This window comes from Nyctereutes procyonoides, unplaced genomic scaffold (assembly GCF_905146905.1).
Source record: "Nyctereutes procyonoides isolate TBG_1078 unplaced genomic scaffold, NYPRO_anot_genome, whole genome shotgun sequence".
In the NCBI taxonomy this organism is placed as follows: Eukaryota; Metazoa; Chordata; class Mammalia; order Carnivora; family Canidae; genus Nyctereutes; species Nyctereutes procyonoides.
The window spans coordinates 1,387,878-1,412,748 of NW_026575120.1; the positions used below are offsets into that span (position 1 = coordinate 1,387,878).

General features: G+C 49.0%; 1 protein-coding gene across 5 annotated transcripts; it reads left to right on the forward strand.

Annotated features, from left to right (window-relative positions):
• The first annotated feature begins 253 nt into the window (after positions 1–253).
• Positions 254–24,871, forward strand: LOC129515914 (uncharacterized). 5 transcript variants are annotated; one of them, XR_008665677.1, is made up of 3 exons: positions 254–324; positions 13,424–13,487; positions 24,806–24,871. XR_008665677.1 is itself a non-coding variant. In XM_055335118.1 (2 exons), exon 1 carries the CDS (start codon positions 5,596–5,598, stop codon positions 6,415–6,417), a length of 822 nt encoding a protein of 273 aa, XP_055191093.1. In that variant the 5' UTR covers positions 5,463–5,595; the 3' UTR covers positions 6,418–6,808; positions 13,424–13,487. The 5 variants fall into 5 exon arrangements, 1 of the variants encoding a protein (XP_055191093.1); XR_008665679.1 differs by lacking the exon at positions 24,806–24,871 and adding an exon at positions 18,969–19,875; XR_008665678.1 differs by lacking the exon at positions 24,806–24,871 and adding an exon at positions 16,493–16,622.

Below are 24,871 nucleotides of genomic sequence, written 5' to 3' on the forward strand. Positions count from 1 at the left end.
TATGTTGAATAGCAGTGGTGAGAGTGGACATCCCTGTCTTGTTCCTGATCTTAGGGGAAAGGATCCCAGTGTTTCCCCATTGAGAATGATATTTGCTGTGGGCTTTTCATAGATGGCTTTTAAGATGCTGAGGAATGTTCCCTCTATCCCTATCTGGGTCTCCAGGATCACACCCTGGGCCGAAGGCAGTCACCAAACCACTGAGCCAACCGGGCTGCCTAGCATGCAATTTTTAAAAATCGACTTTTGCTGTCTTACAGGTTCTTTGACTCTGAACATATAGACAAGTCTCTGTTCCTGGCTCATTATGGCTTCAACTTCAAGGTAAGTGCCTTTGATGAAAGCCTTAAGGAAGGGCCACACCCAGGACATTTTTAGCTCTTGGTCCTGCTGGCCTCACTAAGCATATGGTGTCTAGGAAAGAAAAGGGAGGAAGAGAGAGCAGAAAAGGGAGATTGAGGAAAGATGAGGCAGGCAGGGTAGTGTGTGTGGTATAGGTGAGGCTTTGTAGCTCCAGGGTCTGCACTGTGTCTGAAAATGTGATTTATTTTTCTCATCTTATTTTTTTTTAAGATTCATATACATATAAATCAGAGAGAGGGAGAGAGAGCACAAGTGGGAATTAGAGAGAGAGGGAGAACACGCTCCAGATGGAGCACGGAGCCCGATGTGGGACTCGACCTCATGACCCTGAGATCAGGATCCAAGCTGAAACCAACAGTTGGTCACATAACTGACTGTGCCATCCAGGCGCCCCTTCCTCATCTTTTAATGCACAAGGTGCTTGCTACTGGACTACCGTGGTCCCTGCAAGCTTTACCATTCCATGAGTGTTCTTTCCTTATGTTTTTCAAGTTTTTACTTAAATTCTAGTTAGTTAACATACACTGTAATATTGGTTCAAGACTAGTATTTACTGATTCATCACTTACCTATAACACCCAGTGCTCATCACAACAAGTGCCCTCCTCAGTGCCAATCACCACGCCAATCCCATGCCCTGCTTCCCTCCAGCAAGCCTGTTGTTCTCTGTACTAAAGAATCTCTTATAGTATACCTCCCACTCTTTTCCTTCCTTGCCCTATATTCGTTTCTTGTTGTTGATGTTGTTGTTGTTGTTGTTTTAATTCCACACATGAGTGAAATCATCTGGTACTTTCAATGACTGACTTTGCTCAACATATAGAATACACTCTAGGTCCTGTCTTTGGTGTTAGTAGTGATCTGTCCTTTTTCATTCATCATTTTATTAATTTGAGTGTTTTCTGTGTTCTTTTAAATAAGGCTGGCTAGTGGTTTATCTATCTTATTAATTCTTTCAAAGAACCAAACCCTGGTTTTGTGGATGTGTTCCACAGTTCTTCTGGTCTCTATTCCATTGAGTTCTTCTGGAGTCTTTTTTAACCCTCTTCTTCTGCTGGGTGTAGGATCTATTTGCTATTTTTTCTTCAGCTCCCTTAGGTGCAAGGTTAGCTTTTGTATTTGAGTTCTTTCCAGTTTCTGGATGGATGCTTGTATTGCGATGAATTTCCCCCTCAGGCCTGCTTTTGCTGTATCCCAAAGATTTTGAATGGTGGTGTCTTCAGTCTCATTAGTTTCCATGAATCTTTTTAATTCTTCTCTAATTTCATAGTTAATCCTTTCACCTTTTGGCAGGATGGTCCTTAACCTCCACGTGTTTGATGTCCTTCCAAACTCCTTGTTGTGATTTAGTTCTAATTTCAAGACGTTATGGTCTGAGAATATGAAGGGGACGATCCCAATCTTTTGGTATCTGTTCAGACCCGATTTGTGACCCAGTTTGTGGTCTCTTCTGGAGAAAGCCCCATGTGCACTTGAGAAGAATGTGTATTCAGTTGCGTTTGGATGTAAAGTTCTGTAAATATCTGTGAAATCCATCTGGTCCAGGGTATCATTTAAAGCTCCTGTTTCTTTGGAGATGTTGTGCTTGAAAGGCCTGTCGATTGCAGAAAGCGCTACATTGAAGTCACCAAGTAGAAGTGTATTATTATCTAAGTGTGTCTTAACTTTGGTCATTAATTGATTGATCTGCTTGGTGGCTCACGCATCCGGGCCATAAATATTCATGATTGTTAGGTCCTCTTGTTGGATAGATCCTTTAAGTATGATATAGTGTCCCTCTTCACCTCTCACTACAGTCTTTGGGACAAACTTTAATTTATCTGATATAAGGATGGCTGCCCCTGCTTTTTTTGAGGACCATTTGAATGGTACACAGTTCTGCAACCTTTTATTTTCAGGCTGTAGGTGTCCTGAGGTCTAAAGTGAGTCTCTTGGAGACAGCAAATAGATGGGCCTTGCTTTTTTTATCCAGTCTGAAACCCTGCGCCTTTGGATGGGGTCATTAAGCCCGTTCACGTTCAGAGTTACTATTGAAAGATATGGATTTATGATACCTGAATATGATACCTATTCAGTCCCTGTGTTTGTGGATTGTCTCCTTGGACTTCCTCTTTCTTTTACAGGGTCCCCCTTAACATTTCTGGCAGAGCCGGCTTGGTGGTCACATATCCTTTCAGTTTCTGCCTATCTTGGAAGCTCTTTATGTCTCCTTCTATTCTGAATGAGAGCCTTGCTGGATAAAGTATTCTTGGCTGCAGGTTCCTCTTATTTAGGACCCTGACTATATCCTGCCGGCCCTTTCTCACCTCCCAGGTCTCTGTTGAGAGAGTTCTGCTGTTGTCCTAATGCTTCTCCCCAAAAAGTTAGTGATTTCTTGTCTCCTGCTGCTTTAAGGATCTTCTCTTTATCTTTGGAATTTGCAAGTTTCAGTATTAAATTCAATGTTAAATGTTGAGCGGTCTTTATGGATTTTAGGTGGGGGGGGGGAAGGGGAGGGATCTCTCTGTCTCCTGGATCTAAATGCCTGTTTCCCTTCCCAAGTTAGGAAAGTTTTCAGCTATGACTTGTTCAAATACATAATCTGGACCTTGTCCCTTTTGGCGCCCTCGGGAACCCCAATTAAACGTAGATTTTTCCTTGTGAGGCTGTCATTTATTTCCCTTAACCTATCCTCATGGTCTCTTAATTGTCTTTCTTTTCTTCCCTCAGTTTCCGCCCTTGCCATCAACTTGTCTTCTGCGTCACTCACTCGTTCTTCTACCTCGTTAATCCTGGTCAATAGGACCTCCAGTTTGGATTGCATCCCATTTAACTGATTTTTAATTTTGGCCTGATTAGATCTAAATTCTGCAGTCATGAGGTCTCTTGAGTCCTTTATGCTTTTTTCTAGAGCCACCAGTTGCTTTATAATTGTTCTTCTGAATTGGCTCTCTGACATTGAATTGTAATCTAAATGTTGTAACTCTGTGGGACAGAGGACTGTTTCTGATTTCTTTCTTTTGAGGTCAGTTTTTCCTTCTAGCCATTTTACTCAGTGCGGAGTGGCCAAAGACATGTTGTACTGGAATAATGAGAAAGAGAGAGAGAGAGAGAGAGAGAGAGAGAGAGAGAATTAAAAGAAGAAATAAAAAAGAATAAAAAAGGGGGTGGGGAAACAACAGAAACAAACAGAGAAGAAAAAAACAAGGGGGAGTATCCTCTGATTCTATATACTGTAAATCCTTCGACTTCCCCTGGAACTTTCCAGTGCTGCCTGGTCAAAACCTTGCATTTCCCCTGACCTTCTAGCTGGTCTTCTGGGGGAGGGGCCTGCTGTGCTGATTCCCAGGTGTGTGTACCTGGGGAGCTGCCCAGGCCCCTGCCAGGTGTATGGCTCAGTGGGAGTTGTTTATCTGTGAGGCCCCTGCTCAGTCCCAGGTACAGGGTGACACCAGGAGGGACAACAACAGTGGGGGCGGAAGCTGTGCAGCCCTGGAGTCAGCTCCCGCAGTGACTACCACAGCTCCTAGTGCACAGGGGCCTGGATGCTCCAGGGGCGGGCCCGCCGATCTGTACAGCTCGGGCCGCCCGACGGCAGGAGCCACCTGGCTGTCCTGTGTCCTCCCGGCCTCTGCATGGCCCGGGGGAGCACCCGATCCTGGGCTGTGTCCCCCGGTGCCCTGGGCTCTGTGGCCTGTGACACTGTGAATGGACCTAAAGTGTAGGTCCACGATGTATAATTTAAAAGCATCAGAGTGAATTTTGTTTGAAGTTAACTTATACTTTATTATGATAAAACTCATAAGCCATTATACAGGTTAAAGAAAAACTCAAAATATAGAAAGAGTCAAATGACAGGGGAGGGCAAGACTCCGTTGGGCTGCAGCCATCACGAGCCCCGCGGTGGGAGCTGGGGTGGGCTCCCCAGGTGGTCAGGGGGCTGCTCAGGGATGGAAGCCAGTTGTTCCAGAGGCAAGTGGCGGCTCTGGCATTCTGGGGACCCCGCTTGTAGGTGCCGGGGCCTGCTCCTCCTCCCGGGTGGCCGCGGGTGCAGGTGGCTCGTCCAGGGTGCAGCAGGGAACTAGAGCAGTGACGACTATCTGCAGGGGCTTCGCCTCCCCAGCTGGCACCTCAGCTGGGGCCAAGCCCTCAGCCCCAGCTGCCAGGATGTCCTCGATCACTTCAGGCCCTACCGAGGCAGTAGGCCCCGGAGTTGGAGCTGGGGCGGGCTGCTGAAGTGGCTTAGGGTCTTTTGCTCGTGCCAAAGCTGTAGCTCCAAGAAGACAAAGTATCACCATCAGGACGGAATTTCCACGTCCCTCCCAAATCAAGGACACTCTTCCCACTGCTCAATGTGTGTGTGGGGGGGGGGCAAGAGCCCTAGGAGGTGTCCCCAGCCTGCAGCTCGTGCGGATGGGGTGTGAGCCTAAACCCTGCTCCCGGCCCAGCTGCACGGACACTGGATCCATGGGGCCCACCTTGTGCCCAGCTCGGCCATCCCCAGGACTCCTCACCCCCAGCCTCTGGCTCCACTGCATGAAGGCGTCTGAGTTGTTGGAGGTAACGTCGGGCACGGAGTTCCACGTTTGTGCCTGGCATGCGCTGCCTTAGGAATTCCAGAATCTTCTTCAGGGAGGCAAATTCTCGGAGCTGACACAAGTCCTGCCGATAATAATCCATCCATATTTCCAGGATGCAGCAGATGGCGCTGGGGAGGGACAGGTGGGCACAGGCGTTAGAAGACAGGGTTCCCTCATGCCGAGGTGTCCCGGGGAAGCCCTGCAGGACCCGGGGTCTCGGCCTCCCACACGGGGCTGTCGGAGGCCAGTCCTGCTCCTTGTCCAACTGCCACCTGGCGGTCCTGCCTGCCACAGGCCTGCTCACCGAGGAGGGGCTGGCACGAAGCCTCTGTGCGGGGGAGCCCACGCCCAGCGGTGTGACCATCGCTGTCTTTGCTGGGGAAGCGGGGCTCCCTCCTCAGCCTGGGTCCCTGCCCACTTGCCCCTTGAATCCACCGGCAGACGTCCGGGGACGAGGTGGGGGGGGCGTCTGGCTTGTCATTGCCCTCACTGCACACACTGTCACTCTGGGAAGGTCCAAGCCAGGAGGGTTCGGGCTCTGTGTCCTGCCAGGCCTTGCCAGGAGCCACCCAGGACCTCCACTTTCCCTCCTGTGGCTCTGCGCTGCCTCCCTCATGAGGGGCCCCAGGGGATGTCCTTCCACTGACTCCAATCTCCCGTCTCCCACAGGGCGATGGCCACCTGGTCCGTGAGCCCTCAATGGCCCTCCTGGCAACCTGCTGTGCACCTGGGTCCAGGTGCCACCATATTGGGGAGTGCAATGCTCCCCACCCCCTCTGCTCTGGGTCCCAGGTGTGGGGCAGACAGAGGGGTGGAGGGGCGGGCATGGAGAAAGTCTCCCTTCGGGGTCCCAGTGCTCTCCCACCAAGCCCACACCCTATTCACAGCTCTCCTTTCCTCTTTTCCTGAAGGGCCCTTAGACCTTTACCCTGTCACGGGAATTGCAGATGTGTGGGGTGAGTGTCCAGCACCCCCCGACCCACAGCCCCCTCGCTGCCCTCCTGGAGAGGGAAGGCCCGCCTGCAGCAGCCGGAGTCACTCACAGTTTCCAGGGCTGCAGGACCGCGTCGTTGCCACCACACGCACCTGCGATGCACCCATATCTAGAGGAGGGCGGGGGGCATCCCATGAATCGTCCTGTGGCCGCGACCTCTCACCATGGGGGCTGTCACCCTCTGACCCCCGACGACGCCGGAGCCCTGGGTGCCGTCAGCTCTGTGCGTGGGGCCACGCGCAGCTCCCGGAGAAGCGCCCGCACCTGCTGGGGCCTCCTGAGTGCTTGAGCATGAAAGGGCTCCGGCCAGGCCCATGGCCGATATCAGAGTGGGCCTGGGCGCCCCGGGGTCCCCGTGGTCCCCCTGTCTGGTTGCCCCAGGACACAGACCCCCGGTGGACTCTCAAACCTCCCTTTCAACGGGAAAAGAGGCCAGCTCAAGACCCTGGTGACGGTGGGGAGGAGGCACAGGCCCCGTCATGGGGTGAGGACGGCTGCTGAGCACAGGCACAGCCCCTCTGGCCGACCTGTCACAGGCCAGGCCCCGGGGCTGCCCTCCAGGACCCCACTGTGCCCTGGGTGACTCTGCTCCAGTCGGGGGAGCAGCCCGAGGCCCGGGAAGCTCAGAACCCTTCCCCAGCCTCCCCACCAGCAGGTGGCGCTCCCCTGGGCCATGGAGGGGCAGGTGCTCACTTCGTAAACAGCAGATCCAGCACCTCCTCGGTGGTGGCAAATCCATGACATTCATCTAAAAACATGAATACCGAGATGACATCCCTGCGCAGCAAGGCGGGCAGCAGTTGTTGGAATTCCTGCTCCAGCAGCTCCGTCCGGCTGGGCTTCGTCGGGCAGATGGGAGGCCCCTTCCCGGCCGAGGCCCTTGCACCCTGAGGTGGGACAGAGGGGAAGTGCAGCCTGCATGGAGCCGCCCGGAGGCCTGGGCTGGGAGCGCAGACCGCAGCCCGAGCTCTCGGGGGCTGCGGGCAGCAGGAGCGCCCATGGCAGGAACCCGGGCCTTGATGCTTGTGGCTCAGGCACTTAGCATCTGACTCTCGGCTGTGGCTCAGGTCGTGGCCGCAGCCCCCTGGGATCCCGCCCTGGCAGGCCCCGGGCTTGGGGCCCAGTGTGCTTGAGGAGCCTGGGTCTCCCTCTCCCCCTCCCTGCTCTCTGCCTGTCTCTTACACAAACAAGACGAACTATCCAATAAAGAAACAATCTCAGAGGATAAATGTTCAAAAAAGGTTGGATCACTACAAGGACCTCAAGAGACACAGAGAGACAGAGACCGAGAGAGGCAGACACACAGACAGAGGGAGAAGCAGCCCTGGTGCAGAGAGCCCGAGGCGGGACTCGATCCCAGGCCTGCGGGGTCAGGACCTGGGCGGAAGGCAGGCGCTAAACCACTGGGCGACCAGGCTTCCCCTGGAGGCTCTAGTCTGACATTCCTACACATCTGTGCACAGGGACTCTGCATCTGGCCCAGGCAGGGGCAGGGCCCTGGGGCAAGTGTGGGGAGGAGGGGAATGCAGACTCGTGTGGGAGCATGAGTGTAGGGGCCAGGCCAGGGGAGTAGCAGGCTGGCTTCTGGGACCCGGGGCCCTTCGTGCCGCATCGGGGCCCCGGGTGTCGGGGGTGCCCCAGCCCCTGCACTCACCTTGAGCCCGCGCTGGCCTCCTTTAGCTGCGCAGGGCACTTCCCAGTTCCTGGAGGCGGTGGGGCAGGCGACCCCTTCCTCCCGCTGGCGCCCCATGGCCCGGGTGCAGCTCTGTGGAGACAGCGCCCGGCAGCCAGGCAGGAGGCCTCAGCGCCCGGTCCGGCCGCCTCGGTTGGGCCGCACCCCCAGCTGCCCCCATCCAGACACACCACAGCGCATGCGGCACCCACCTCCCCCAAGGAGAGCAAAGGGGTGCGGCTGCAGGGCCTCGGGGTGACTCTGGGGCGGGTAAGAGGACCTCCGGAACCCTGTTTCCACCCTGTCCACCTTGACCTCACGGTGACCCTGAAGGGATCACCGGGGAACCTGCCGCCCTGCAACGTCCCCCAGCCTGGAAGCGACCTGCCCACACATCCCTGTGTCCCTGAAGCTGGAGAGGAGGGGATGGGGCCACCCAGGATGGCTGGTCAGGGGGCCTGGCCTGGCCTGCTCTGTGTTACCTGATGGCGCCTCCTGATAAACGCCCTGAGGCGTTGGTTTTTATGCTGGAGCCAAAGTCTACAGCATTGGAACAAGCGGCACCCCTGGGGTACCTGGGAGCCAGAGCCCCCAGAGGTGGGCCGGCAGCAAGAAAACATCTTCGAGGAGCGGATGTCTCCAGCCAAGTGAGCCTGAGTTGGGGCTGCACTGGATGAGGTTGCCTGGTTACGGGGGCTCCAAGTTCTGTTGGGCTCTGTGTCACGGGAGTGACCTCACTTCCTGGGACCCCCTCCCTGACCCACCTCTGGAGGAAGGGTTAAAGAGGAAGGAGCACATTGGTGACACAAGAAACGGCAAGCCTTGAATGTAAGGATGATCGTGCCTCACGGATTCCACGGACCCTAAGTTGAGCAACAAGCAGCACCTTCCAGCAAACGCCTAAGCGAATTATTTTGTTTTATTTTTTTTTTTATTTAAAGATTTTTATTTCTTTATTCATGAGAGTGACAGAGAGTGAGAGAGGCAGAGACATAGGCCGAGGGAGAAGCCGGCTCCATGCAGGAAGCCTGATGGGGGACTCGATCCCGGATCCCAGGATCAGGCCTTGGGCCGAAGGTGGACGCTCAGCCCGAGTCACCTGGGGGTGTAGACTAAGCTATTGAAAATGTACAAGTGATTGTGTCATACTGTGCTTGCAATGTGGTAAAATTTCTCTTTACTAAGAAAGAGAGGGCAGCCCGGGTGGCTCAGCGGTTTAGCACCGCCTTGGCCCAGGGCCTGATCCTGGGGACCTGAGATCGAGTCCCCCCTCGGGCTCCCTGCATGGAGCCTGCTTCTCCCTCTGCCTGTGTCTCTGCCTCTCTCTCCGTGTGTCTCTCATAAATAAATAAACATCAGTATATACCACGTTTTCTTTATCCATTTACCTTTGATGGACATGTGAGTTGCTCCCACCCCGTGGCTATGACACAGAATGCTTCTCTGAAGATGGAGGTCTCTTGGAGACCCCGCTTTCAATCCTTTTGACTACACGTAGCCCAGAAGTAGGATTGCTGGGTTATATGGTAGTTGTATTTTTAATTTTTTTTTTTGAGGAACTCTCATACTGTTTACATAGTGGTTGCACCATTTTACATTCCTATCCGCAACGCACAAGTGTCCCGATTTCTCCATATCCTTGCCAACATTTTATTTTTTAATAGTGGTCATCCTAATGGGTGTGAGGTGACCCTCATCGTGGTTGTGATTTGCCTTTTTTAATGGTTAGTGATGTGGAGCAGCATTTCATAGGTTCATTGGCCATTTATACATCTTTCAAGGAATGTCTGTACAAGCTCTTCGTCCTTTCTTCCATTGGGCTACTTGTTGCCTTGTGACGAAGTTCGTAGGAGTTTTTTGTATATTCACTTATTGTCAAATACATGATTTGCACATATTTTCCCCATTCTATTCGTTGTCTCTTCACTCTCTAGATTGTATCCTTTGATGCATTTGACGTTTTATAGACCCCATTTGTGTATGTTTACTTGTTTGCTGGTGCTTTGGTTTCGTAGTCAGGAAATCATTGCCAGGTCCGGGGATCCTGGGTGGCTCAGTCAGTAAGCATAGGACTCCATGTCAGCTCAGGTCTTGATCTCAGGGTTGTGAGTTGGAGCCTAATATGGGGCTCCACCCTGGGTATGGAGCCTGTTTAAAAAAAGAGAGAAATCATTGGCAGATCTGATATTGGGACTCTTTTCCCTATGTTTCCTTGCAAGCGTTTTATAATTTTAACTTTTACGTTTAGTTCTTTGATACATTTTGAGTTAAGTCTTTGTGCATGATGTCAGGCAAGAGCCCACTTTATTGTTTTGCATGTAGATACTCAGTGTTTTCAACAGCATTTGTTAGAGAGACTCTCCTTTCCCTATTGGGTAGTTTTGACGTCCTTTTTGAAGATTACCTGACCATATACATGAGGCTTTCTTTCTGGTTCTGTTACACTTCACTGGTCTGTGTAGATCTACCTTTCTACCAGGGCCATGCTATTTTGACTTCTTTAGCTGGACAATGTATCGAAATGAGGACATGTGAATTCTCCAACTTTGTTCTTTTTTCCCAAAGTTATCCTGGCTATTTGGCTTCCCTTGATTCCAAATAATTTTAGGACGGATTTTTCGATTTCTGGAAAAAAAAATGGTATCGGGATTTTGATAGAGATTGCCCTGAACCTGTGAAGTACTTTGGGCAGCATTGACATTTTAGCAATATTAAGTCTATCATCGGGAAGCCCGGGTGGCTCTGTGGTTAAGCGTCTGCCTTTGGTTCAGGGCATGATCCTGGAGTCCCCGGATCGAGTCCCGCATCAGGCTCCCTGCACGGGGCCTGCTTCCCTCTCTGCCTGTGTCTCTGCCTCTCTCTCCGTGTGTCTCTCATGAATAAATAAGTAAAATCTTTTAAAAAAATATCAAGTCTATCAACTTATGAATGCAAGATATCTATTTTGGGTTTTTTTTTTTTAAACATTACTCTTACATATGTTTTCTCATGTTCAGTGTATGATTCTTTCACTTCTTTCATTAGTCTTACTCCTGAATATCTTACTTTTTTTCGGTGTTGTGGTAAATGGAGTTGTGTTCTTGAGTTCCACTTCAAACTGTTCATTGTTAACAGATAGAGACGCAACTGCTTCTTGGTGTGTTGGATTTCATTTCTGCAACCTTGTTGAATTTGTTTACTGCTTCTAATTTTTTTAACCCTTACGATTTCTACGTATAAGATTATGTTATATGCAAATAAGATTATTCTTCTTCCTTTCCAGTTTTGATGTTTTTTCTTTCTTTTACTTGCCTAATTGCTCTGGCTAAGTTTTCTAGTACTAGATTTGATGGAAAGGCCAGAGTAAAGAACTTTATTTTGATCCTATTTTTAGAGGAAAAGTTTGAGTCTTTTGCTATTTTGTACATTAGTTGGGATGTTTTTTTTTTTTTCATATTTGGTCTTTATTATGTTTAGTTGGTTTACTTTTACTCCTAGTTTAGTAAGAGTTCTTTTCATGAAAGAGTATTAAGTCTCGTGAAGTGAAAAAAATAAACAACACACAAAGGCAGATGCTTTTACCGTCTGAACCACCTAGGTGGCCCCCTTTGCACATTCTTTTTTTTTTTTTTCTTAAATTACACTTAGGAATGAAATCATATGATATTTGTGTTTCTCTGACTCACTTATTTCGCTTAGTATTACTCTTTAGCTCCATGTACGTCATTCCAAATGACGAGATTTCATTCTTTTTATAACTGAATAATACTCCATCGCATATGTACCACGTCTTCTTTATCCATTCATCTATTCTTTCTAGAGTTCCTTGAGATATTTATGTATATATTTTTCTCTGTATGTGTTTATAGCATTAAGCTCTCCTAGAAATCTTTTGCTGCAGCCTAAATGTTTTGGTATATTGGCTTTCCTTGTTTCATTTGTTTCAAGATACTATGTATTTATGTAAGAGAGAGAACCCAGGAGTGGGTTGGGGCAGGGGGAAAGCAGAGGGAGAATCTTTTTTTTTTAATTAATTTTTATTGGTGTTCAATTTACCAACATACAGAATAACACCCAGTGCTCATCCCGTCAAGTGTCCCCCGCAGTGCCCGTCACCCATTCACCCCCACCCCCCGCCCTCCTCCCCCTACACCACCCCTAGTTCGTTTCCCAGAGTTAGGAGTCTTTATGTTCTGTGTCCCTTTCTGATATTTCCCACACATTTCTTCTCCCTTCCCTTATATTCCCTTTCACTATTATTCATATTCCCCAAATGAATGAGAACATACACTGTTTGTCCTTCTCCGACTGACTTACTTCACTCCGCATAATACCCTCCAGTTCCATCCACGTTGAAGCAAATGGTGGGTATTTGGCGTTTCTAATGGCTGAGTAATATTCCATTGTATGCATAAACCGAATCTTCTTTATCCATTCATCTTTCGATGGGCACCGAGGCTCCTTCCACAGTTTGGCTATTGTGGACATGGCTGCTAGAAACATCGGGGTGCAGGTGTCCCGGCGTTTCATTGCATCTGAATCTTTGGGGTAAATCCCTAACAGTGCAATTGCTGGGTCATAGGGCAGGTCTATTTTTAACTCTTTGAGGAACCTCCACACAGTTTTCCAGAGTGGCTGCACCAGTTCACATTCCCACCAACAGTGTAAGAGTGTTCCCTTTTCTCCGCATCCGGAGAGGGAGAATCTTAAGCAGGCTCCACACTCACTGCAGATCCCGGCACAGGGCTCCATCTCAAGATCCTGAGATCATGATCTGAGCCAAAGCAGGAGTCGAAGGCTTAACCAACTGAGCCACCCAGATGGCCTCAAGATGCTTTTTAATTTCCCCCTTAAGTGATTCTATGAAAGAATTTTTTCTTCTTTGACCTGTTGGTTGTTAAGAGAACGTTGTTTCATAATTGGTTCTTTATCCATCTGGGACTTCACTAATACGGTGGTCACTGGCCAGGCACATGTGATAATTGACATTAAAATTAATTAAAATTATATAAAATTAAAAATTCACTTTCTCAATCACACTCGCCATATATATCAGATATCTAATAACCACATACCATATTGGGCAGCACTAGTAGACAGTATTTCCTCTTTACAGTAGGATCTATTGGTAGTCTTGATATAGAATAATAGTTGTCAACCAGCTGCAATTTTGTCCCCCATGGGACGTATGGCAATGTCTGGAAACATGTTTGATTTCACAGGTAGGGGATCCGTGTTTTACTGGCATCTAGTGGGTAGAGTTCCGGAAAGCTGTTAAAATCCCGTAATTCACAGGACAGCCCCCCAACAAAGGTTCATCCGGCTCACATGCCAGTAGTTTTGACGGTGAAAACCTTTGACCTATAATATGTTTCAGCAGGAGGTGGAGAGCTCGTTGTTTTTCCCTCTGATTGGCCAGTTGACTAGACCCCCTCTGCTGTGTGTGTTTTCAATCCATCCTCTGCTTACTGCTGGTGAACTTTAAGCTAAACATGTGTTTTGTTTTGTTTTGTTTTCACTTAAATGGTGAGAAGGTCCTATTCCTTGCTAATTAACATACATTTTTTTTCAAGTGAAATTGATAGTTAAGGACCTTTACAATGAAAGAATACATATTTTATTTTATTTTTTTATTTTTTAAAGATTTTCTTTATTTATTCATGAGAGCGACACAGAAGGGAGAGAGAGGCACAGACACAGGCAGAGGGAGAAGCAGGCTCCACGCAGAAGCCTGACGTGGGACTCGATCCTGGGTGTCCAGGATCACACCCTGGGCCGAAGGCACTCGCCGAACCACTGAGCCACCCGGGCTGCCCGGCATACAATTTTTAAAAGTCGACTTTTGCTGTCTTACAGGTTCTTTGACTCTGCACATATAGACAAGTCTCTGTTCCTGGCTCATCATGGCTTCAACTTCAAGGTAAGTGCCTTTGATGAAAGCCTTTATGAAGGGCCACACCCAGGACATTTTTAGCTCTTGGTCCTGCTGGCCTCACTAAGCATATGGTGTCTAGGAAAGAAAAAGGAGGAAGAGAGAGCAGAAAAGGGAGCTTGAGGAAAGATGAGGCAAGCAGGGTAGTGTGTGGTATAGGTGAGGCTTTGTAGCTCCAGGGTCTGCACTGTGTCTGAAAATGTGATTTATTTTTCTCATCTTAATTTTTTTAAGATATATATATCAGAGAGAGGGAGAGAGAGCACAAGTGGGAGTTAGAGAGAGCGGGAAACACGCTCCAGATGGAGCACGGAGCCCGATGTGGGACTCGACCTCATGACCCTGAGATCAGGATCCAAGCTGAAACCAACAGTTGGTCACATAACTGACTGTGCCATCCAGGCGCCCCTTCCTCATCTTTTAATGCACAAGGTGCTTGCTACTGGACTACCGTGGTCCCTGCAAGCTTTACCATTCCATGAGTGTTCTTTCCTTATTTTTTTTCAAGTTTTTACTTAAATTCTAGTTAGTTAACATACACTGTAATATTGGTTCAAGACTAGTATTTAGTGATTCATCACTTATGTATAACACATAACAAGTGCCCTCCTCAATGCCAATCACCACGCCAATCCCATGCCCTGCTTCCCTCCAGCAAGCCTCTTGTTCTCTGTACTAAAGAATCTCTTATAGTATACCTCCCACTCTTTTCCTTCCTTCCCCTATATTCGTGTGTTGTTGTTGTTGTTGTTTTAATTCCACATATGAGTGAAATCATCCGGTACTTTGTCTGAATGACTGACTTTGCTCAACGTATAGAATACACTCTAGGTCCTTTCTTTGGTGTTAGTAGTGATCTCTCCTTTCTCTTTCATGATTTTTTTAATTTGAGTGTTTTCTGTCTTCTTTTAAATAAGGCTGGCTAGTGGTTTATCTATCTTATTAATTCTTTCAAAGAACCAAACCCTGGTTTTGTTGATCTGTTCCACAGTTCTTCTGGTCTCTATTTCATTGAGTTCTGCTCGAGTCTTTTTTAACCCTTTTCTTCTGCTGGGTGTAGGATCTATTTGCTGTCTTTTCTCCAGCTCCCTTAGGTGCAAGGTTAGCTTTTGTATTTGAGTTCTTTCCAGTTTTTGGATGGATGCTTGTATTGTGATGCATTTCCCCCTCAGGCCTGCTTTTGCTGTATCCCAAAGATTTTGAATGGTGGTGTCTTCAGTCTCATTAGTTTCCATGAATCTTTTTAATTCTTCTCTAATTTCGTGGTTGACCCTTTCACCTTTTAGCAGGATGGTCCTTAACCTCCACGTGTTTGAAATCCTTCCAAACTTCTTCTTGTGATTTAGTTCTAGTTTCAAAGCATTATGGTCTGAAAATACACAGGGGACGATCCCAATCTTTTGGTATCAGTTAGGACCTGATGTGTGACCCAGTTTGTGGTCTCTTCTGGAGAAAGCCCCATGTGCACTTGAGAAGAATGTGTATTCAGTTGCGTTTGGATGTAAAGTTCTGTAAATATCTGTGAAATCCATCTGGTCCAGGGTATCATTTAAAGCTCCTGTTTCTTTGGAGATGTTGTGCTTGAAAGACCTGTCGATTGCAGAAAGCGCTACATTGAAGTCCCCAAGTAGAAGTGTATTATTATCTAAGTATGTCTTAACTTTGGTTATTAATTGATTGATCTGCTTGGCGGCTCACGCATCCGGGCCATAAATATTCATGATTGTTAGGTCCTCTTGTTGGATAGATCCTTTAAGTATGATATAGTGTCCCTCTTCACCTCTCACTACAGTCTTTGGGATAAACTTTAATTTATCTGATATAAGGATGGCTACCCCTGCTTTTTTTGAGGACCATTTGAATGGTACACAGTTCTCCAACCTTTTGTTTTCAGACTGTAGGTGTCCTGATGTCTAAAATGAGTCTCTTGGAGACAGCAAATAGATGGGCCTTGCTTTTTTTATCCAGTCTGAAACCCTGCGCCTTTGGATGGGGTCATTAAGCCCGTTCACGTTCAGAGTTACTATTGAAAGATATGGATTTATGATACCTGAATATGATACCTATTCAGTCCCTGTGTTTGTGGATTGTTTCCTTGGACTTCCTCTTTCTTTTACAGGGTCCCCCTTAATATTTCTGGCAGAGCCGGCTTGGTGGTCACATATCCTTTCAGTTTCTGCCTATCTTGGAAGCTCTTTATGTCTCCTTCTATTCTGAATGAGAGCCTTGCTGGATAAAGTATTCTTGGCTGCAGGTTCCTCTCATTTAGGACCCTGACTATATCCTGCCGGCCCTTTCTTGCCTCCCAGGTCTCTGTTGAGAGAGGTCTGCTGTTGTCCTAATGCTTCTCCCCAAAAAGTTAGTGATTTCTTGTCTCTTGCTGCTTTAAGGATCTTCTCTTTATCTTTGGAATTTGCAAGTTTCAGTATTAAATTCAATGTTAAATGTTGAGCGGTCTTTATGGATTTTTGGCGGGGGGGGGGGGATCTCTCTGTCTCCTGGATCTAAATGCCTGTTTCCCTTCCCAAGTTAGGGAATTTCTCAGCTATGACTTGTTCAAATACATAATCTGGACCTCTGTCCCTTTTGGCGCCCTCGGGAACCCCAATTAAACGTAGATTTTTCCTTCTGAGGCTGTCATTTATTTCCCTTAACCTATCCTCATGGTCTCTTGATTGTCTTTCTTTTCTTCCCTCAGTTTCTGCCCTTGCCATCAACTTGTGTTCTGTGTCACTCACTCGTTCTTCTACCTCGTTAATCCTGGTTGTTAGGACCTCCAGTTTAGATTGCATCTCATTTAACTGATTTTTAATTTTGGCCTGATTACATCTAAATTCTGCAGTCATGAAGTCTCTTGAGTCCTTTATGCTTTTTTCTAGAGCCACCAGTAGCTTTATAACTGTGCTTCTGAATTGGCTCTCTGACATTGAATTGTAATCCAAATGTTGTAACTCTGTGGGAGAGAGGACGGTTTCTGATTTCTTTCTTTTGAGGTGAGTTTTTCCTTCTAGCCATTTTACTCAGTGCGGAGTGGCCAAAGACAAGTTGTACTGGAATAATGAGAAAGAGAGAGAGAGAGAGAGAGAGAGAGAGAGAGAGAGAGAGAGAGAGATAAAAGAAGAAATAAAAAGAATAAAAAAGGGGGTGGGGAAACAGCAGAAACAAACAGAAAAGAAAAAAACAAGGGGGAGTATCCTCTGATTCTATATACTGTAAATCCCTCGACTTCCCCTGGAACTTTCCAGTGCTGCCTGGTCAATACCTTGCTTTTCCCCTGACCTTCTAGCTGGTCTTCTGGGGGAGGGGCCTGCTGTGCTGATTCTCAGGTGTGTGCACCTGGGGAGCTACCCAGGCCCCTGCCACGTGTATGGCTCAGTGGGAGTTGTTTATCTGTGAGGCCCCTGCTCAGTCCCAGGTACAGGGTGACACCAGGAGGGACAACAACAGTGGGGGCGGCCAGCTGTGCAGCCCTGGAGTCAGCTCCCGCAGTGACTACCGCAGCTCCCAGTGCACAGGGCCCTGGATGCTCCAGGGGCGGGCCCGCCGATCTGTACAGCTCGGGCCGCCCGGGGGCAGGAGCCCCCTGGCTGTCCTGTGTCCTCCCGGCCTCTGCCTGACCCGGGGGTGCACCCGATCCTGGGCTGTGTCCCCCGGTGCCCTGGGCTCTGGGGCCTGTGACACTGTGAATGGACCTAAAGTGTAGGTCCACGATGTATAGTTTAAAAGCATCAGAGTGAATTTTGTTTGAAGTTAACTTATAATTTATTACGATAAAACTCATAAGGCATTATACAGGTTAAAGAAAAACTCAAAATATAGAAAGAATCAAGTGACAGGGGAGGGCAAGCCTCCGTTGGGCTGCAGCCATCACGAGCCCGCGGTGGGAGCTGGGGTGGGCTCCCCAGGTGGTCAGGGGGCTGCTCAGGGATGGAAGCCAGTTGTTCCAGAGGCAAGTGGCGGCTCTGGCATTCTGGGGACCCCGCTTGAAGGTGCCGGGGCCTGCTCCTCCTCCCGGGTGGCCGCGGGTGCAGGTGGCTCGTCCAGGGTGCAGCGGGAACTAGAGCAGTGACGACTATCTGCAGGGGCTTCGCCTCCCCAGCTGGCACCTCAGCTGGGGCCGAGCCCTCAGCCCCAGCTGTCAGGATGGCCTCGATCACTTCAGGCCCTACCGAGGCAGCAGGCCCCGGAGTTGGAGCTGGGGCGGGCTGCTGAAGTGGCTCAGGGTCTTTTGCTCGGGCCAAAGCTGTAGCTCCAAGAAGACAAAGTATCACCACCAGGACGGACTTTCCACGTCCCTCCCAAATCAAGGACACTCTCCCACCGCTCAGTGTTTGTGTGGGGTGGGGGGGCAGAGCCCTGGTAGGTGTCCCCAGCCTAGCAGCTCGTGCGGATGGGGTGTGAGCCTAAACCCTGCTCCCTGCCCAGCTGCACAGGTAGCTGGATCCGTGGGGCCCACCCTGTGCCCAGCTCGGCCACCCCTAGGACTCCTCACCCCCAGCCTCTGGCTCCACTGCATGAAGGCGTCTGAGTTGTTGGAGGTGACGTCGGGCACGGAGCTCCACATCTGTGCCTAGCATGCGCTGCCTTAGGAATTCCAGAATCTTCTTCAGGGAGGCAAATTCTCGGAGCTGACACAAGTCCTGCCGATAATAATCCATCCATATTTCCAGGATGCAGCACATGGCCCTGGGGAGGGACAGGTGGGCACAGGCGTCAGAAGACATGGCTCCCTCACGCCGAGGTGTCCCGGGGAAGCCCTGCAGGACCCGGGGTCTCGGCCTCCCACGCGGGCCTGTCGGAGGCCAGTCCTGCTCCTTGTCCACCTGCCACCTGGCGGTCCTGCCTGCCACAGGCCTGCTCACCGAGGAGGGGCTGGCACGAAGCCTCTGTGCGGGGGAGCCCACGCCCAGCAGTGTGACCATCGCTGTCTTTGCTGGGGAAGCGGGGCTCCCTCCTCAGCCTGGGTCCCTGCCCACTTGCCCCTTGAATCCACCGGCAGGCGTCCGGGGACGAGGTGGGGGGGGCGTCTGGCTTGTCATTGCCCTCACTGCACACACTGTCACTCTGGGAAGGTCCAAGCCAGGAGGGTTCGGGCTCTGTGTCCTGCCAGGCCTTGCCAGGAGCCACCCGGGACCTCCACTTTCCCTCCTGTGGCTCTGCGCTGCCTCCCTCATGAGGGGCCCCAGGGGATGTCCTTCCACTGACTCCAATCTCCCGTCTCCCACAGGGCGATGGCCACCTTGTCCGTGATCCCTCAATGGCCCTCCTGGCAACCTGCTGTGCACCTCGGTCCAGGTGCCACCATATTGGGGAGTGCAATGCTCCCCACCCCCTCTGCTCTGGGTCCCAGGTCTGGGGCAGACAGAGGGGTGGAGGGGCGGGCATGGAGAAAGTCTCCCTTCGGGGTCCCAGTGCTCTCCCACCAAGCCCACACCCTATTCACAGCTCTCCTTTCCTCTTTTCCTTAAGGGCCCTTAGACCTTTACCCTGTCACAGGAATTGCAGGTGTGTGGGGTGAGTGTCCAGCACCCCCCGACCCACAGCCCCCTCGCTGCCCTCCTGGAGAGGGAAGGCCCGCCTGCAGCAGCCGGAGTCACTCACAGTTTCCAGGGCTGCAGGACCGCGTCGTTGCCACCACACGCACCTGCGATGCACCCATATCTAGAGGAGGGCGGGGGGCATCCCATGAATCGTCCTGTGGCCGCGACCTCTCACCATGGGGGCTGTCACCCTCTGACCCCCGACGACGCCGGAGCCCTGGGGGCCGTCAGCTCCTTGCGTGGGGCCACGGGCAGCTCCCGGAGAAGCGCCCGCACCTGCTGGGGCCTCCTGAGTGCTTGAGCATGATAAGGGCTCCGGCCAGGCCCATGGCCGATATCCGAGTGGGCCTGGGCGCCCCGGGGTCCCCGTGGTCCCCCTGTCTGGTTGCCCCAGGACACAGACCCCCGGTGGACTCTCAAACATCCCTTTCAACGGGAAAAGAGGCCAGCTCAAGACCCTGGTGATGGTGGGGAGGAGGCACAGGCCCCGTCATGGGGTGAGGACGGCTGCTGGGCACAGGCACAGCCCCTCTGGCCGACCTGCCACAGGCCAGGCCCCGGGGCTGCCCTCCAGGACCCCACTGTGCCCTGGGTGACTCTGCTCCAGTCGGGGGAGCAGCCCGAGGCCCCGGAAGCTCAGAACCCTTCCCCAGCCTCCCCACCAGCAGGTGGCCCACCCCTGGGCCGCGGAGGGGCAGGTGCTCACTTCGTAAACAGCAGATCCTGCACCTCCTCGGTGGTGGCAAATCCATGACATTCATCTAAAAAGATGAATACCGAGATGACATCCCTGCGCAGCAAGGCGGGCAGCAGTTGTTGGAATTCCTGCTCCAGCAGCTCCGTCCGGCTGGGCCTCGGGGTGACTCTGGGGCGGGTAAGAGGACCTCAGGAACCCTGTTTCCACCCTGTCCACCTTGACCTCACGGTGACCCTGAAGGGATCACCGGGGAACCTGCCGCCCTGCAACGTCCCCCAGCCTGGAAGCGACCTGCCCACACATCCCTGTGTCCCTGAAGCTGGAGAGGAGGGGATGGGGCCACCCAGGATGGCTGGCACAGGGGGCCTGGCCTGGCCTGCTCTGTGTTACCTGACGGCGCCTCCTGATAAACTCCCTGAGGCGTTGGTTTTTATGCTGGAGCCAAAGCCTACAGCATTGGAACAAGCGGCACCCCTGGGGTACCTGGGAGCCAGAGCCCCCAGAGGTGGGCCGGCAGCAAGAAAACATCTTCCAGGAGCGGATGTCTCCAGCCAAGTGAGCCTGAGTTGGGGCTGCACTGGATGAGGTTGCCTGGTTACGGGGGCTCCAAGTTCTGTTGGGCTCTGTGTCACGGGAGTGACCTCACTTCCTGGGACCCCCTCCCTGACCCACCTCTGGAGGAAGGGTTAAAGAGGAAGGAGCACATTGGTGACACAAGAAACGGCAAGCCTTGAATGTAAGGATGATCGTGCCTCACGGATTCCACGGAACCTAAGTTGAGCAACAAGCAGCACCTTCCAGCAAAGGCCTAAGCGAATTATTTTGTTTTATTTTTTTTTTTTATTTAAAGATTTTTATTTCTTTATTCATGAGAGTGACAGAGAGTGAGAGAGGCAGAGACATAGGCCGAGGGAGAAGCCGGCTCCATGCAGGAAGCCTGATGGGGGACTCGATCCCGGATCCCAGGATCAGGCCTTGGGCCGAAGGTGGACGCTCAGCCCGAGTCACCTGGGGGTGTAGACTAAGCTATTGAAAATGTACAAGTGATTGTGTCCTACTGTGCTTGTAATGTGGTAAAATTTCTCTTTACTAAGAAAGAGAGGGCAGCCCGGGTGGCTCAGCGGTTTAGCGCCGCCTTGGCCCAGGGCCTGATCCTGGGGACCTGAGATCGAGTCCCCCCTCGGGCTCCCTGCATGGAGCCTGCTTCTCCCTCTGCCTGTGTCTCTGCCTCTCTCTCCGTGTGTCTCTCATAAATAAATAAACATCAGTATATACCACGTTTTCTTTATCCATTTACCTTTGATGGACATGTGAGTTGCTCCCACCCCGTGGCTATGACACAGAATGCTTCTCTGAAGATGGAGGTCTCTTGGAGACCCCGCTTTCAATCCTTTTGACTGCACGTAGCCCAGAAGTAGGATTGCTGGGTTATATGGTAGTTGTATTTTTAATTTTTTTTGAGGAACTCTCATACTGTTTACATAGTGGTTGCACCATTTTACATTCCTATCCGCAACGCACAAGTGTCCCGATTTCTCCATATCCTTGCCATCATTTTATTTTTTAATAGTGGTCATCCTAATGGGTGTGAGGTGACCCTCATCGTGGTTGTGATTTGCCTTTTTTAATGGTTAGTGATGTGGAGCAGCATTTCATAGGTTCATTGGCCATTTATACATCTTTCAAGGAATGTCTGTACAAGCTCTTCGTCCTTTCTTCCATTGGGCTACTTGTTGCCTTGTGACGAAGTTCGTAGGAGTTTTTTGTATATTCACTTATTGTCAAATACATGATTTGCACATATTTTTCCCATTCTATTCGTTGTCTCTTCACTCTCTAGATTGTATCCTTTGATGCATTTGACGTTTTATAGACCCCATTTGTGTATGTTTACTTGTTTGCTGGTGCTTTGGTTTCGTAGTCAGGAAATCATTGCCAGGTCCGGGGATCCTGGGTGGCTCAGTCAGTAAGCATAGGACTCCATGTCAGCTCAGGTCTTGATCTCAGGGTTGTGAGTTGGAGCCTAATATGGGGCTCCACCCTGGGTATGGAGCCTGTTTAAAAAAAGAGAGAAATCATTGGCAGATCTGATATTGGGACTCTTTTCCCTATGTTTCCTTGCAACCGTTTTATAATTTTAACTTTTACGTTTAGTTCTTTGATACATTTTGAGTTAAGTCTTTGTGCATGATGTCAGGCAAGAGCCCACTTTATTGTTTTGCATGTAGATACTCAGTGTTTTCAACAGCATTTGTTAGAGAGACTCTCCTTTCCCTATTGGGTAGTTTTGACGTCCTTTTTGAAGATTACCTGACCATATACATGAGGCTTTCTTTCTGGTTCTGTTACACTTCACTGGTCTGTGTAGATCTACCTTTCTACCAGGGCCATGCTATTTTGACTTCTTTAGCTGGGCAATGTATCGAAATGAGGACATGTGAATTCTCCAACTTTGTTCTTTTTTCCCAAAGTTATCCGGCCTTTTGGCTTCCCTTGATTCCAAATAATTTTAGGACGGATTTTTCGATTTCTGGAAAAAAAAATGGTATCGGGATTTTGATAGAGATTGCCCTGAACCTGTGAAGTACTTTGGGCAGCATTGACATTTTAGCAATATTAAGTCTATCATCGGGAAGCCCGGGTGGCTCTGTGGTTAAGCGTCTGCCTTTGGTTCAGGGCATGATCCTGGAGTCCCCGGATCGAGTCCCGCATCAGGCTCCCTGCACGGGGCCTGCTTCTCTCTCTGCCTGAGTCTCTGGCTCTCTCTCCGTGTATCTCTCATAAATAAATAAATAAATAAATAAATAAATAAAACCTTTTAAAAAATATTAAGTCTATCAACTTATGTACGCAAGATATCTATTTTGGGTTTTTTTTTTAACCTTACTCTTAAATATGTTTTCTCATGTTCAGTGTATGATTCTTTCACTTCTTTCATTAGTCTTACTCCGGAATATCTTACTTTTTTCGGTGTTGTGGTAAATGGAGTTGTTTTCTTGAGTTCCACTTCAAACTGTTCATTGATGACAGATAGAGATGCAACTGCTTCTTGGTGTGTTGGTTTTCATTTCTACAACCTTGTTGAATTTGTTTACTGCTTCTAATTTTTTAATCCTTATGATTTCTACGTATAAGATTATGTTATATTCAAATATGATTGTTCTTCTTCCTTTCCAGTTTGGATGTTTTTTGTTTCTTTTACTTGCCTAATTGCTCTGGCTAAGTTTTCTAGTACTGTATTTGATGGAAAAGCCAGAGTAAAGAACTTTATTTTGATCCTACTTTTAGAGGAAAAGGTTGAGTCTTTTGCTATTTTGTACATTAGTTGGGATGTTTTTTTTTTCATATTTGGTCTTTATTATGTTTAGTTGGTTTACTTTTACTCCTAGTTTAGTAAGAGTTCTTTTCATGAAAGAGTATTAAGTCTCGTGAAGTGAAAAAAATAAACAACACACAAAGGCAGATGCTTTTACCGTCTGAACCACCTAGGTGCCCCCCTTTGCACATTCTTTTTTTGTTTCTTAAATTACACTTAGGAATGAAATCATATGGTATTTGTGTTTCTCTGACTCACTTATTTCACTTAGTATTACTCTTTAGCTCCATGTACGTCATTCCAAATGACGAGATTTCATTCTTTTTATAACTGAATAGTACTCCATCGCATTCGTACCACGTCTTCTTTATCCACTCATCTTTTCTTTCTAGAGTGCCTTCAGATATTTATATATATATATATATTTTTCTGTATGTGTTTATAGCATTAAGCTCTCCTAGATATCTTTTGCTGCAGCCTAAATATTTTGGTATATTGGGTTTCCTTGTTTCATTTGTTTCGAGATACTATGTATTTATGTAAGAAAGAGGACCCGGGAGCGGGTTGGGGCAGGGGGAAAGGAGAGGGAGAATCTTAAGCAGGCTCCACACTCACTGCAGATCCCGGCACAGGGCTCGATCTCAAGATCCTGAGATCATGATCTGAGCCAAATCAGGAGTCGAAGGCTTAACCAACTGAGCCACCCAGATGGCCTCAAGATGCTTTTTAATTTCCCCCTTAAGTTATTCTATGAAAGAAATTTTTCTTCTTTAACCTATTGGTTGTTAAGAGAACGTTGTTTCATAATTGGTTCTTTATACATCTGGGACTTCACTAATACGGTGGTCACTGGCCAGGCACATGTGAAATTGACATTGAAATTAATTAAAATTATATAAAATTAAAAACTCACTTTCTCAATCACACTCGCCATATATATCAGATATCTAATGACCACATACCATATTGGGCAGCACTAGTAGACAGTATTTCCTTTTTACAGTAGGATCTATTGGTAGGCTTGATATAGAATAATAGTTGTCAACCAGCTGCAATTTTGTCCCCCATGGGATGGATGGCAATGTCTGAAAACATGTTTGATTTCACAGGTAGGGGATCCGTGTTTTATTGGCATCTACTGGGTAGAGTTCCGGAAAGCTGTTGCTGTTAAAGTCCCGTAATTCACAGGACAGCCCCCCAACAAAGGTTCATCCGGCCCAGGCCCACATGCCAGTAGTTTTGACGGTGAAAACCTTTGACCTATAACATGTTTCAGCAGGAGGTGGAGGGCTTGTTGTTTTTCCCTCTGATTGGCCAGTTGACTAGACCCACTCTGCTGTGTGTGTTTTCAATCCATCCTCTGCTTACTGCTGGTGAACTTTGAGCTAAATATGTGTTTTGTTTTGTTTTGTTTCACTTAAATGGTGAGAAGGTCCTATTCCTTGCTAATTAACATACAATTTTTTTAAAGTGAAATAGATAGCTAAGGCCCTTTACAATGAAAGAATATATATTTTATTTTATTTTTTTATTTTTTTAAGATTTTCTTTATTTATTCATGAGAGCGACACAGAAGGGAGAGAGAGGCACAGACACAGGCAGACGAGAAGCAGGCTCCACGCAGAAGCCTGACGTGGGACTCGATCCTGGGTCTCCAGGATCACACCCTGGGCCGAAGGCAGTCACCAAACCACTGAGCCAACCAGGCTGCCTAGCATGCAATTTTTAAAAATCGACTTTTGCTGTCTTACAGGTTCTTTGACTATGCACATATAGACAAGTCTCTGTTCCTGGCTCATCATGGCTTCAACTTCAAGGT

Bases quoted from the DNA above. Each gene is read 5' to 3' on its own strand.
- LOC129515914 (XM_055335118.1), top strand. From the start codon at position 5,596: ATGGCCACCTGGTCCGTGAGCCCTCAATGGCCCTCCTGGCAACCTGCT.